Genomic DNA, 15,113 nt, shown 5'->3' on the forward strand with positions numbered 1-15,113 from the left:
ATGGGGGAATAATGTAGAAGACTTCTTGGAGTTACAGGCGCCTCCACCCCCGCTTCGAAGACGGTGAATATCCTTATAGTTCTAGAACGAAGAAGAGTTGTCCCCCCGCATGCTGTCACGCGCAGCCTTGCCTGATGCTCGAGACAGCAGCGCTCATAGCGGCTCCACCGGAGGCTGCTGAGAAAGCGGCTGAACGTGGCCCGCCCTAGCGTCAGCCATCGTCTCCCTGTATGACCTCCCCAACGACGGGATTGTGTTCGGTGGCCTTTCGCGTTCCTTTTAACAAGAGGTGAATGAATCGTGTATTTTACTCAGTGTGTGTCCACCTACGGCCGGAGGGAATCATGGAATATACACCCGAGCCTCCTCCGATACGTTACACTCACCACTAGCCTTAAGGGTGCGGACAGGAGAGGACAGGATGTCGATACGGCGTGTGTCGGGGTAGGTACGTAATTAGGGTTAGCCATGCAATTGCTTAGGCTTAACTTTTCAGGGTCTTATTGGCTGACAGGTTCATATGAACATGATGGACCTTCTCCGAATCCTCACTTGCATATTGCTGCTTTTTTAAAGTTAGATTGCACTTCTTTGATATACTTTAGGACGTCACTGTGACGAACTTTGTGTCGGAGTGAGTGGCCAACCCATTTTATATTGACATAGGGTTAAAACTAAGATATCCAAGAACCTGTAGGTCTGGGATGGATCTTGTAAATACAGAGTCAGTCCATTAACAAAACTATTATTTCACTTATGCAATCAACACTTTACAGAGACAATTGAAAACTTACCGTTTGGTTTTCGGATACGAACGCATAGTATGAATATATCAATGTTAAGGCATGTCTGATTTCATCACTTCCCTTATTATAGAACTTTATTCTTGAATGTCTTTAGATTAAATACTGCATCTTGTTTTATGTCAGCGTTTAAAAACAAAACCTTTACTTTATATGAAACGAATTATATTTTTCGCGCTTACATATATCAGTTTTCTACCAGCAGGTGGTCAATATTACGAAACATTGCTCAAGTAAATAAAACTTTACCTACAAGGTGACTTGATAATAGACATTGTAGCGATACTAATGGACTGTGTGTGCTTGTTGAAACCAAAAACGTGCATGTTTTTATTTTGTTTACAAAATATTAAATGAAATTTGAAACAGTGGACGACTGCCTCAATGAAGCAAATGATCATAAGGAGGAAAGTGAATTTCTTTGTTGTTTAAATTATGACAGTCAGAATAAAGACAACTTCATTAATCTGTTATCTATTTGACTTAAATATTTTTCTCGAAATATTTTTATCTTTCTTTCTCCATTGTTTATTTGTATTGATGGACTGCAGTTTTTCATACACTTGTTTTCTCTTTACACGTAACTGCATTATTTGAATTGATCAGTATATAGGTCGTTATTCATTTATCACCTAACAATCGTTCATGTTATATTGACGCTCCTATGACGACGAAGTTTGTTATAATTTCTGAAGCGCCTTCAATGCAAAAGTAGGCCTAACTGAGCACACTTTGTCCACAGTTACTCTCCATGCTCAGTCGGCTAATGTGACGTAGCAGGAGAGCACGCGGGAGGACAGTTGAAGGTTATTCTCCTCTAGTTGTACGTGAGCAGCAGCCACTAGTGTGCGTTCTCTTAACACTTCGGGACCCGAAGTGTTTCTCGAGATTCGGAATCATTATGCAACTATCCTTTGCATTAGAATTTGCAGCAACTATTCACCCAATGTTGACAGCGCAACCGTAACTCTCGAACTTGGACATCTGCGTCCCCTTTTCTTTTACCCCCCCTTCCCCCAAGTCAGCACTCCGGAGGTCATCCTTCCAATGTCAAGCATAGAACAGACAGCAGGCGCCAGCCGATTTTGGTGCGTATCGCCGAAAAATCAATACGGTTGCAGACGCTTTCCCCCCTGCTCAGTTCCAGCTCAGGTTAGGTACAGGGAATATGGCAATGATGACGTCAGCAAGAAAGGGAGAAAATAAATAAGCGAACCAGCTCTTAAAAGTCTTAGTAAAGCAATTAAAGTTGTACAGTTTGTCGGAGACCGAGCAAACTTCTGTCATTTAGTCAGGGAAAGAAAAGCAAAGATCCTTAATGAATCTAAAGTTCTCTTTAGCTAGAAGCTGAAGTTGCTGGCGCTGGTGTTACTGTTGCCATGTGATACGAGATAAAATAGCTCTATTTACTCCATTCTGTAGACTGGTGGCGATGAGAGAATAACACATAAGAGTTATAGAACTAATCGCGCAGATATACATAAACCACGATTTGTCTATCGCTTGCGAATAATGTCGTGCACTAAAGAACTATGTTGAAATAGTTTTTCAAAACAGAGAACACCGACGTTAAAACTATCTTGAATCGTTATGAATAAGTAAACTATTCAGATTTCATTCAACAAGTAGCTGTTTATAAGTCAAATGCGCACACTGTGTATTAAAGAAGGGTATACAAATTTTCTGTTATATTGTTTGTTATAAGTCATTCCAGCGCCACCCAGAAGATGCGAACATATTTAGAACTACATCCCAGCTGGTTGGTTGATTGACTGATCGCAATTCTTTTGCAAGTTATTTCTATACAAATATCATTGCTCATTTATATTTATAAATAATTTAACAGTCAATTTTCTTTATAAAGCAGGTTATGCAAATAAATCTTAAGAGCCTAGTAAGCATCTACGTATATGTTGTTAATATAAATAGATTAAACAGTTTAAACGAATAGCTTCAGATGAACACAAACGGATTCTGTATATAAATGCATTCTCTAAAATATAGATAAAATTTAATAACATTTCATAATGTGTCTCCTGATGAAGAACTTCTCTTTTAATAGGATTTTGTGTAGATTATTTTAATTTCCTGATATAAGTGTAAAGGAATGTAATAATCAACTAATACCGACATTCGTTGTGGGCTTCATCCACAGTTGTAAAAGGTCAAAAGGATGTCGCGTGCCACAATAACACTTTGTTTCTGGTTAAGGTGCAGTCATAATAAAAATCGATGAACTTATCGATTAGAATTGTCACAATCGATTGTCACCAAGCCCATCCTTGAAGTATAAGCTAGATGACCCATTTCTAAAAAACCTTCAGCTAACTGAACACCTGATCGAATACATCGATTAGATCTTTTAAACGGCATTTTTATATGCCGACGAAATATAAACATTTCAGTTTAACTTAAGTGATGTCATTATGGGGTGATAGCAAAAGATTTGTAAGCTAATAGGTATGGAAACGAACTCGACTTTTTAAGATCACCGCAACAAGTTTATAAGCCCTTGTAGATGATGACTAACGTAATATTTTATAAGTAACTTCTTAACCTTTAAGACAAACCTTGCTGAGTCACCTTCGCACACTATAGTAGTTGAGATTCATTGATTTTTATCGATGGTTTTGCAGCACTGTTAGATCAGCTCATTCCAAGTGTTGAGAGAGTATCGATTTATGACTATTTCGTGGAGTTACGTTGATTGGTTTTAATGAACCTAATAAAATGGTATTGATGCATGAGTTTATGTAATTAAATTGTTGATACCAAACTTTATTTTAATGGTATATTAGTATCTTTTTCAAATGAAGTTAAAGATATACTTAATATACAAAATATGGATTATATATTTAAAATATCTGCACATTTTATTCATAATAAAATTCTAAAATTGAAATAATAAAATCTTTTCATAGTGTATCAAAGTAAGTAAAATGTTTATCGCAAACAGTGACACATTGTGTCAACAAGAATTATAGAATCCTGATAGTCAGAATGATTGCAATCACATGAACTTAAAAAAAATCAGGCTTATAAATGGCTACTGCAATATTATTTCTTTTACACAGAAGCTACAAGTCGTATGAACTACAGAAACTATACAAATTTGTCACAGTATGCCTTCATGGAATTCTAACCCGCAGCATCTGTGGTAAATAAATGGTACTTCTAATTGAATTATCCAAGTAGCAACCGTCTTTTAATAGTGCTTTCAGTATTGAAATAATTTCTTATGAGAACAGTTTAATAGACACCTGGCTGTGCTCGGTTATTATAATTACGCTGTAATTATAGTAACTAAGTAACTAATTGAATCCTTGAAAGAAAACGACTCTCAGCATATTTATAGGCACTTTAAGATTTTGGTCTCATAATCTAAGTAACTTTTCCTGTGTCATGCCAAAGCAACTAGTATTCAATTTCCTGGATTAATCTACACACAAAATTATTATTCGATAGATATCCAAATTCATTTTATCTTTACAACTGGTTTCTGAGGTTGCCCACACCCAGGGTCCAATGTTTTCAGTATTATGTGAAACATGTCCTGAACTAATGCTGAATTAACTGGGGCCAGGTGGCCCCTTGCTGTTTTTTTTTCTCCTGTTGGAAGTAAATTGCTTTTTCGTCTTTCAACAAAACAGAAGAAACATAATAAAGACTTCCACTAATCTCATCTTCTTGGCATAATTCTGACCGTCTCATTCCAAACCGGTTTGTAAAGTTTGAAAATTTTATTCCGATTTGGAATAAACGCAAATTATTTTTATTACTTCTTACCATCAAGCTGCTTTAGGCAGTCAAGTGTCCGAAGATTTATTTTAACGAGTGAGGGACAGAATTGTGTTCACAGCAGTAATCTAACTGCCATTTGACTAAATTGGTAATCACTAGAAAACAGTTGTAAATACTGTAAATGAAGAATTAACAATCTCCTGATTAAATACCAAAACTAACTCTAGAGTTAGAAGTAGAAGGTTAAACCAAAACCGAAAGTCATCCTTGTTGTTCAAGATATGTTCTGATACTGTGTGTTAAAAATACAACCATGAATTGAAACTCCCCCTCTCAAGGTTATTGAATTATCCCCTTCCCCTTTTTTGTCTTCTCCCTACGCCTAAGAGGATCGGTGTCTGGTGTATGAAAGACACACAGATCCTCTTAGGCGTAGGGAGGATCTGTGTCTGCCGTATGAGAATTCAGATAATAAAACTAATACAACTTTATGATTATTGAGGACATTATTTCACAAGCTAGTTAATAATAAACGACACAGTTTACCTACTTTCGCATTTGGATATAGGAATATTGATATTGATATTGACTGTTCGTTAATAATAATTATACTATTTTATTTAGTATAACTGAATTATTAAACAAGTAATTTTTGGATATTAATTTATTGAATTAATGTTACTACTGAAACAAAATCTATTCTGTGCTATTTTTCAAACGAAAACAAAAATATTTCCACTCTTACATCGGTATTTATACATTCAATATTCAGATTTTTAAAAAATATCATAAAATAGCAACATCATTGCTTTTGTTTTTCTATTGGTGAGATTTTCTTTATAAATCGGGTCGTTGTGTTTGTATGATTTTTTTATGTTAACAATAAATTATTAGCGCTGAGCGAGAATTTGATGAATCTGAACCATGCTAGATAAATGCATTGCTTACAATTATAATTTCCTAATGAGATATTTGTTGAACATAGTGATCAGAATTTTTGATCAGGAACTTCCTGAACCAACACGCATAGCGCTGTAGTAATGGGAACAGCCAGGTACATTGACCGCATAACACATTACCAAGTATGTCGCGCGGGCTTCATACTTGGCATACCTTAGTGATGAAGCTACTTTCTCTATGATTTGGGTCGGTATTCATATTAGCTTCGCAGTTATTGTCTGTCTTGGAAGCCTATTTGGCAAAAGCCACTGATAGTTTGTCACAAAAAATACAACACTTACATGAATCGCGAGAAACATGTAATGTGGTAAAAATATAAAAGAGTTGAGCGAGGAATATTTAAGAAGTATGAGGTTCAGTGCGATGAAGAGTTGGGATGCACAAGATTGAATGAGGTATTCAGTAATTCGATGTTCAGGTGATGACATGCTTTGGATAGGAAAGACATTTATTTAGTGAAAAGCCGTGTATATTGATGAAAGATTATCAGGATAAAAATGACCAGGAAAACTACGTAGGACGAGGTTTTTGTCGTAGATGAATACGTATGCGGTCTAAAATAGTTAACATGCGTTGTTAATAATTCTGCTGCCAAATTTAGGATGTGTACTATGCTTGTGTTCCCTGATTGGTTTGCATTTGCGTGATAAAAATAAGAGTTGTTAAAAGGGCCTGTCAGTAGTTTCCGGACTTGCCTTCATTTGAAAGCCGTTATACATGTTCCTTGCACCCTGAATGGGATTCGAACTATCCAAAGGGCTTGGCCGTGTTTTCCATTGTACCTCGGTGACAACCCGGTCTAAAACTCTCTAGCGATCGTCCAACTGCACTCCAATTTTGTGGAGCATACAGACAAAAGACTAATCCTGGGGTGGAAAAATAACATATGTTAGTATCCATTCTTCACTGTCCTGGTTTAAAACTGGATCGGCAAGCTATTACCTGGAGAGCTATGGCATCGCTTGGGTAGAATTCCTAGAATGAACAGCTCCAACCATTCTAATTGCAGCAGGTCATATTTTCTAAGAATGATTTAAGAATATTCAGTTCTAAAAGCAAGACAGACTGATAAACCGGTTGCGTTTTTTTCTAACGATTATCCCATGAGGTATCATTTATTCTCTGATGAAGTCTTCAAGTGCTATAGCCTTTCATTCTGTAAGACTAGAATAGTTATTAACTGTTGTTTTGGCAGATGGTGATTATATGTGGAGCATGCGATAGCGGTTTCTACCATCATCAAGTTGGTGAAAATTTCACTTCCTGCTGCATGAATTGTACAAGATCTAAAACCTAATTCCCTGTTACGTTGCGCTCATTATAAACATTCTTGCTACAAGTTGGATATTCAGTAATAGTAGTTACGTGTTTCCATTATTTCGTGAATATCCGTGTTTGTTAAAAACAAATGAAGCAAGAATTGAGCGATCGTGTGCGAGAGGGACAACGATCAGTTAGAGAAGGTTCACTAAGTAAGGAGACTTGATAATCATGTATCTGGTATTTTCCAAAATACAAAATGTTTCTGAAATTACGAACGAACTGCTTGCATGATGGGGGGGAACGATTTTTTTGTTATATTTAAAATGCTTATTACAAGAAGTAATGTTTTGATAGATGTTGAAGTAGTCGTTTATACGACTACTTCAACAACTCCATTGCTCGTAACTTTGATTATAAATCAGAAATTATGGACACAAATATCTTCTCTGTTGCGCTCATTATTCTATGCTGAGTTATTGTGCTCTTTTTATCGTGATAAGAAATTAACGAGTCGATGTTTTGAAATGATCAATATCAAATTCGACACTTCATGCTTTTCTCGTTGTTTTCTGATTAGTTTTATATGAAAATTTATATCTAAATTTCATCCGGATATTTTTAGTATTCAGTTGGCAAAGTATATTATAGTACTTTGATATTGTAATTACTTTAATTATTTTAATACTTTGCAATCATCAAATTTCAATCAATAAACAATATCATTCATGCACTACGTGGTAATAAAAAACTAGTAAGAATTCAGGGAAAATGTAGTCCTTAAAGAAGCCGTCACGGACGTCAATGGGAATTATGGGGAGTCAAAGAATGAGAATTATCTAAATAAGTAGCAATATTTACATCCACATTTGTTGAAATTAAAATAGGTGTGGCTCTTCAAGGAAGAAAAACATTGAAGTCTTTCAAATCTATATTGTCTTCTGTAATGTAAGGTGGCATTTCCTCTTCAAATTTTGTGGCAGGTGTTTCATAATATGACATGAAAGACCCAAGCCTTTCCCATAGTAGAGGAACAAGTGTTATTTTAACATTTTTTAACACATCGGTTTAGCCATAGTGGATAGATTACAATAGCAGAATATATGAGGAAATTTGGTAGGACTACGTATCGGTCTTTAGCAGAGAATATAAGGATGTTGATTTTTCCATGATCTAAAGGTACTGAAATTGCATTATTTTAAAACTAGGTAAACGTTACAGTGATTTTCTGATATTTGGTGTGGTTAATGGACTTTCGTATGTCTGAAAGGAGGAAGGCAGAGGGTTATTGATTCTCTTCCGTGTGCATTATAGCCATTGGTTGAGAAAGTATCACGGATGTGAATAAACTGTAGTGATGGTGCTTTATTTCTCCTTCATAAGTATTGTTAAAATGCCGTATTGTTGTGAGAGGCGTTTGTGACTTGATGGATGGGTGTATGTATGAGGGAGAGAAGTTTTCTCTACACAGCGAAATCTAAGAATCTTTAGGGATAGCGTGTGGTCATATCAAGAAAAGGCCGACTATTATCGTTTTCTTTTTTAAAAATATATGAAGTGTATCCTAAATATTAGCTATTTTCTGTTATAAAAGAAGTGCTTAACATGGTTCTTTGTAAACTTTCTAAACCTTTAGAAAAATGTCGACTTTGCTTGACATTTCTTTTGCAGCATCGACTGAAATGAATGTCCCTAGTAGAAAGGCCGTATATAGCATACTTATTTTAAGGAAATATTTATGTTGGTGGATAATATAAATCAGCTAACTTCTTGACATGAACAGCTCTAATGATATAGCCATTAGGTCGTTCTGAAGAACAGTGGAACAGTCTTTTTACTTCCTGTACAAATTCGTCTGTATTGTCAATATAAATTCATACAATGCATAGTATCCCTACAGTTTCGTTTTGTATTATAAATGACATATTGACAATATGATCATTCTAATTGCATTGGCTTCCTCGGGCACCAGTGAAATTATCTGATATCTATGGAAAAATATTTTGCAGACAACACATTTGGTTTAGATGATTGAAAGTAGTTGCTATATTTGATCTGTCTGTCATTGTTTCATAAAAATGAAACCGAGATCCACCGTCCATCGATTCGTTGGATATCATTCAGATGCCACATGGTCAATCCGCTCCTTGGTGTCACACTAGTCCTCGCCAGGTGGCCTTCTTGTATGCTTTTCTGGAGGCTTTAACTCTCTGAAGATCAATCACTTCAGACACACCTCCATCCATATCACTGACGGTCTACCCCTTCCTCTTTTTCTAGAAACTTTTCCTTCTATTACTATTTTGAGAAGTCCTTTCAATGTGTCCAAAGTACTTCGACTTTCTTCTGTCATTGTCCTTAAGGAACCTTAAAGTTCTACCAATCCTTTTTAGCACTCATCCGTTTGTCGCCTTTCAGTATACGAGTATGATATTCTCAACAGCCTTCTCTAACCACATCTCAAAAGCTGCTGTCCTTTTCCTGTCGGACTTCTTTAGGTTCCGAGTCTCACATCCATTCTCACACCCGATGTCTCCAGAACAGCAATTCTTCGCATTAATAGTGGATCCCAGGTACTCAAACTTGCCGACTTCCTCACTTCTTTCTTAATTAAGGTACGCTTATTTTTCAGGAGCTTTCCTGTCTGTATTTCCTTTGAAACCCATAATCTTGGTCTTTCTAGGATTGAGGCGAAATCCTCTGTTCTTACTGATCTCTTTGACGGTGTCAAGGATTTGGCCTGTTCTTCCTTGTTATTACAGAGGAGTATGGTATCATCAGCATGCTGTACCACCTATGTAATTACACCCTCTGTCCAAAACGAAACCGAACTTTTCGAAAATAGACGAAACTAGTGGCGCCACCTGTTGTATATTTTTATTGTCGAACGCGGCAACCTTTATTAGTGTTGTGTCAACTGTTTATGATATACATTTGTTGCATTAGAAGCAGAGGTATAATTCAAGAATGACAGTTTGTTTTGACGAATGGTCGGTTCTCACGATATTCATGCCGTACTCGACGAATTCTCGCTATCAATCGCTTCAAAACTTCGAAATAAAACTCACCATTGACCGTTTGGCCAGGCGAAACGAATTCCTTGTGGATAAAGCCCTTGGAATCGTAGAAACAAATCAGCATTGTCTTTACTTTTTTGTTTTCGGATGCCCCTCTTCTGGTGGTCTCCACTCAGCACTCAAGCGCTTTGTTTCGGGCTCATTACTCAAAACACCACGTTTCGTCACCAGTAACGATCGTTTCAAGGAAGTTTGAGTCCTTACGAGCGGTTTCAATGAGGTCCTTGCAGTGTTCAATTCGATACATTTTTGGTCGTCGGTCAACTTGTGGGGAAGAAATCGCGAATTCAATTTACAAAGGCCCAACCTCTCGGTCAGAATGTTGTGCACAGATGATTTTGGAATCCCCAATTCATCTTCAATCAATCGCGCGGACGATTTCGGATTTTCTTTAAAGAAATCGAGTACTTTTTTGGATGTTAACTTCGCTCAGTCCAGGTTTTGGACGGCTCGGCTTTTCTTCGTCCTCAAGCGTCTCACGACCACTTTGAAATCGCTTAAATCACTCGTAAACTTGAGTACGGAATAATCATCCATCTCCGTATGCTTTTCGAAGCATTTGATGCCTTTCGGTAAAACCTTTATTAAGTTTAACACAAACGTCAATCGCAGCTCTCGGTTTGAAACTCATTTTCTGACCGTTCGTCAAAACACACTATCACTTTTGGCACTATAACTCGACTTCTAATGAAACAAATGTCATAAACAGTTGACACAACACTAATGAAGGTTGCCAACAAAAAGATACAACAGGAGGCGCCATTAGTTTCTTCTATTTTCGACAAGTTCTGTTTCTTTTTGGACACAGGGTGGTACAGCATCTACCTATCTAATTCCTCTGCTAAGCTCATCCAATGCTATGCACATGAAGTTCTCAGCATAGATACCAAACAGGCGAGGAAAGGTAGGCACCTTGCTTAACTCCTTTTCTACCCTGAGGCCAATCATTTAATTCAACACCTCTTCTTACCGTGGGCTCTTGCTCACTGTACAAGTTAGTACCAGGTTTATCTTTCAAATTTAGCTCACAAATTTAATTAGTGTTGTTAGTATAGTAATATTGAAATAGAATATATTTCTATAGCTCTATAACAATACCATAGACTTAGTATTGTTAGTATAGTAATATTGAAACGCAGGTAATGGCTTACACTTTGATGATACATCCTCATTTATTTGACGTAGCTTATCTACTGACCTCTGATTTTTTACCTTACATAAGTAAGATATTGATATTTATTGAACATTTTGAGGAATTTTATGGAAGAATATTTAAAATATAGGTATATAAACTTAAGTAATCGGCAAAGGAAAATAATTGTGATAATTTTTGTATGGATTGAAATATTTAATCCCCAACGTTTTTTAAAAAATTACAATGAAACTAAAACTACGATGAAAACAAATTCAGTTTTATTTATTTATTTTTTAAATTTGTGAAATTCCCCTCAGCTTATCTTTCCATTTCAGTGTTGGATCTATGGAAGTAACTTTCATCTTAGTGCTTCATGGCACTTAAGAACAAGGGACAGAGTGTTTATTTTTGTTCAGGTGAATGTGCTTTTGAATGAGATATGGTCAAATACTCGCCAAAGTAGTAAGCTTGGTAGCCACTTCAGCAATGAGGGTTATAGAAGTAGCTAACACATACACTGTGAGGACTGAAACGTTGCAGTATATCCAGACTTCATTATAAATTGTGTAATGCTAACAAAAGGTCAAAACTTTCACAGGTTATAGTTCCGGCATTTTAATTAAATCTCAGGAGCCGTTTTTTTTTCCTCTCACTTAGCGCGGTTTTAAAAATCGGGTCCTTTTAGATAAATAAACAACTTCGTTTAATACTATTCTCCAGATGTAAGTTCATATATCATAATTACAATCGATTTCGTAAATTTAAATGTCGTAGGGATAGCATTTACTTTATAATAGTTTGAATGACCATTTCTGTGTGTGAGAGAGAGATACCCAGCGCATCTAGACTGTGGCTGCCAAGGTATTGTTGGATTATTACATCAGACTGCGAGTTGGGCATCACGCCAATTTTCACCAAGAAGAAAACAAAAGAGTAGCATGCTGTAAACAATTTCTACTTCGGAAAGTCAGTAAATGATCATAAATTGTAATTTTTTAAGTAATCCGAAGACAGGGAGATTTGGTTTGTGTCTATTTTATTGAAACAAATGAAATCTAAGAAGTAATTTCTTCAATTTTTCAGATGCAACTTCGCTTTGTATTTAAATTTGTTTTATTATTTAAGAATTCTTTTTAACAAACTTTGTTCTTTGCTAGCTTGCAAGTAATTGTTTTTTTCCAATAAATCTCATTGCGGATTTTGTTTCCTTCAAAGAAATGACGACTCGATTGTTTTTATTGAATATCTAGTGAAAAAAGTTCTAACATAAAAAATAATCTGTTTATGTTTACAGTACACGAACCAACTAAGAATTAATCTTGCTATACATTAAGTTGTGGCGTTCTTCCTTATCGCGACGATCTGGACTTCATTTTTCATATTTCTTTTTATGGCGAGTATCGTTTGAAGAAAGTAAGACTTTTTCAGATAAGTGATTAATGGGAAAGGAAATATGACATGTTATACGAACTCTGCTTTAAAACGATTTCATGCAAAGATCGGAAATCAATATCAGATTACTTTTTTGCATAAGCAATACCACTGAGTTGAAATTTTAATATCTTGCTTTATAAATATTAACATCTCGATAAGACTGCAGATGCCGTCCGTTTTATGGTCAATGAAACCAACAGTCATAAGCAGTGTTAATACGTACCAAACGAATATTTCAGAAGGCACGTAAAAGGCCTGTCCAGAAATGATAGCCATACCGCTATAAGCAATCGTGTGGTGACTACCACTCTTCCACATCCAGATAAAGTGGGTTTTCCCCTGGCTAACCTTGTAAATAATATATCTATATTTATCAGTTTCTTTCCTTTTCTTCATTAAATCTATGTGAATATTACACCAAAATCCGAGTTGATTTTTCCACGGCAAAGATACTATGAACAGATAAGGCAGTTAAGATAATAGGAACATATATTAAGAAAAGATCGGCATCACTATGAAATCAAACTGTTTCAATAGGATATGTGTAAAAATACAAGTAAGACTGTTACGTATCTCCGACGTTTAAAGGGACTTGGAAGTTACATATTTGTCTTGATTGTGGCAGTCGCTGGGTATTTAGCTATAGAGAAACATTCCAGACTGAACACGAAATAAAATGATAGTTAGCGTGAACATGTAACTGGTAGGAACATGGCTAAATTTGAGCAATGTTTCATTTCATGTAAGCAGTATAATAATCAAAAATGTACAACAAAAATAAGATTCAGCTAACTTATGCAATCTGTGAGACTTTTCTGCTGAAACAGACCGAAAAAATAGTATTTATTAAGAATGTGTATTATGCAATGGCTTATGAAAATATTAGCACGATCCCCCATCTTTTCTTCAATCAGAGCAACTTTATGCGTTGTAGTTTATTTAAATACAACTGTATTTGAAATTTTCCATTTTTATACAGTAAGCTTGCATAGTTTGAACTTCTGTTGCTGATCCCGCTTTTCATGATGTGAAATATGGCATTAAAACCAATATTCGACTGAAATAATTTGTACAAAAAAGCGAAATTGTTCGTCTACAAAACGTGATTGTTTCCGATTTCCTCTTAAAGATGAGTGATGTGTACGAATCCCATAAAAGAATTTTTCGCACCATTATTGCTCTCAGTTGTATCATTGGAAGATTGAAAAAAATCAGACATGATCAGTAATGGAAGGTCCGGGTTCTGAAACTGTTGGTTTTATTCTCATCAAGAACTTATCGTTCATACAGAATGACAAAAAACAGGACACGGTATTCCCTCGTGTAATATAAGGAGAAATACAAGACGGATTGGTGTATCATCTTGGAAATTTCTCTCACTAGATGCATTCATCATCCTCTACTCAGATACACCTATCATAACTGATGGCATTTCACAGAGCTAGTTAAATTTATCTACTTGCTCATCAAACATATGAAACACCGCTAACCGACTTCAATTAAATTCCTTTCACTGTAATAAAGTATTTCGTGTTGTTACCAGCCTTCCGAGAATGTAATTACTTTGATTCTGTGTATATAATTAATTTAAATTAGGAAATATATATACTATCATATCTGTGTAATCCATTAAAAGAACAGTTTTAAGAGCTCGAAATACAGAAGTAAATTAGGTTGTAGTTCGATTTTATTGTTGGTGTGAAAGTTATTACTATTCTTTTTTCTATAAAGATCCCATGAATAATAAGTTGCTCAGCCTATAATATTGCAATTGCTATGGACAAGTAAGAAGGGACTTATGAAAAGTAGAATTGTATTGATTGGAGAGATGACCGTTCGAGATCAATACAAATCATGAAAAGAGAAATTAATGCTGTGGGTTTTCTGTTCTGAACTTTAATAGTGTTGAATAGTTACTGCACGTTTCAATACCTTTAACGAAGTGAGGGAAGTACTGATAACATTTGGGATAAATGTTGGAGTTGGAGGTATTTTAGAAGACACAAGTAGTGGAAATTAAATATCTGTGTGAAGGTTAGTAAGGTTACTTGGTGAGAGAAATGCAATTCATATAAACACTCCTTTCTGGGCTGCATCGAGTATTTGTACCGAGTTCTTAGGGGCATCATCGAGATGTGAAAAAAAAGTTTTTAATGATTGGACAGATTTCAGCGAAATAGAACTAACTCTTCTGGAAGTTAAGGCAATAATTGTAATGTTTATGCAGAGAGAGAGAGAGAGATTTAAAATTAGAGGAATCCAAAAAGAATTCTGCCTTAGTTTCTAAAACAGAATTCTGTTTGCTATCATTGGAATTAAGAACATTATCCAAACCCGATTGAAAAACGTTTTGGCGATAACAATTTAGGGTGGTAAAGGTTGAGTGTTCGGGAAGGTATAATGCTTTCTCCATTAAGTTTCTCAAATGCAAAGAAGGAGTGCAACTTGCTGTCATCAGAGAAAACTATATATTGGATTCCCGAAAGGATTGGTGATAGGACAGGGCCTTGCGTCTAATCCTGAAACCAGCAGTTTCAGGATTAGACGATAAATAATCACCTACTATTATTCAGAGTATGTTCAGTCAAACATCTGTCAATCTAGTTTGCAGAAGTCCAAATGATGAGAGCAAACTTAATAGAATTTTGTGCCAGACTCGGACCTTGGAGATATCAAGAGCAACCACTTAAGATTCGCTAACAA

At 35.7% G+C, this 15,113-nt stretch overlaps 1 protein-coding gene across 3 annotated transcripts in view; it reads left to right on the top strand.

Annotated features, from left to right (window-relative positions):
• Positions 1–346: 346 nt before the first annotated feature.
• The window catches only part of Ih (hyperpolarization activated cyclic nucleotide gated potassium channel Ih), a 485,037-nt gene continuing 470,270 nt past the window's right edge, over positions 347–15,113 (top strand). For 2 of the 3 annotated variants that reach the window (XM_090406365.1, XM_090406367.1), the window contains exon 1: positions 358–444. In XM_090406365.1, coding sequence (XP_090262491.1) covers positions 422–444 — 23 coding nt within the window. In that variant the 5' untranslated portion in view covers positions 358–421. Of the gene's footprint in view, positions 449–15,113 lie in introns of all 3 variants that reach the window. The other variant, XM_090406366.1, reaches the window with a different exon arrangement.

Source organism: Typopeltis vanoorti, chromosome 16, assembly GCF_054136105.1.
Source record: "Typopeltis vanoorti isolate ZY-2024b chromosome 16, IOZ_Tvanoo_1.0, whole genome shotgun sequence".
Taxonomy (NCBI): Eukaryota; Metazoa; Arthropoda; class Arachnida; order Uropygi; family Thelyphonidae; genus Typopeltis; species Typopeltis vanoorti.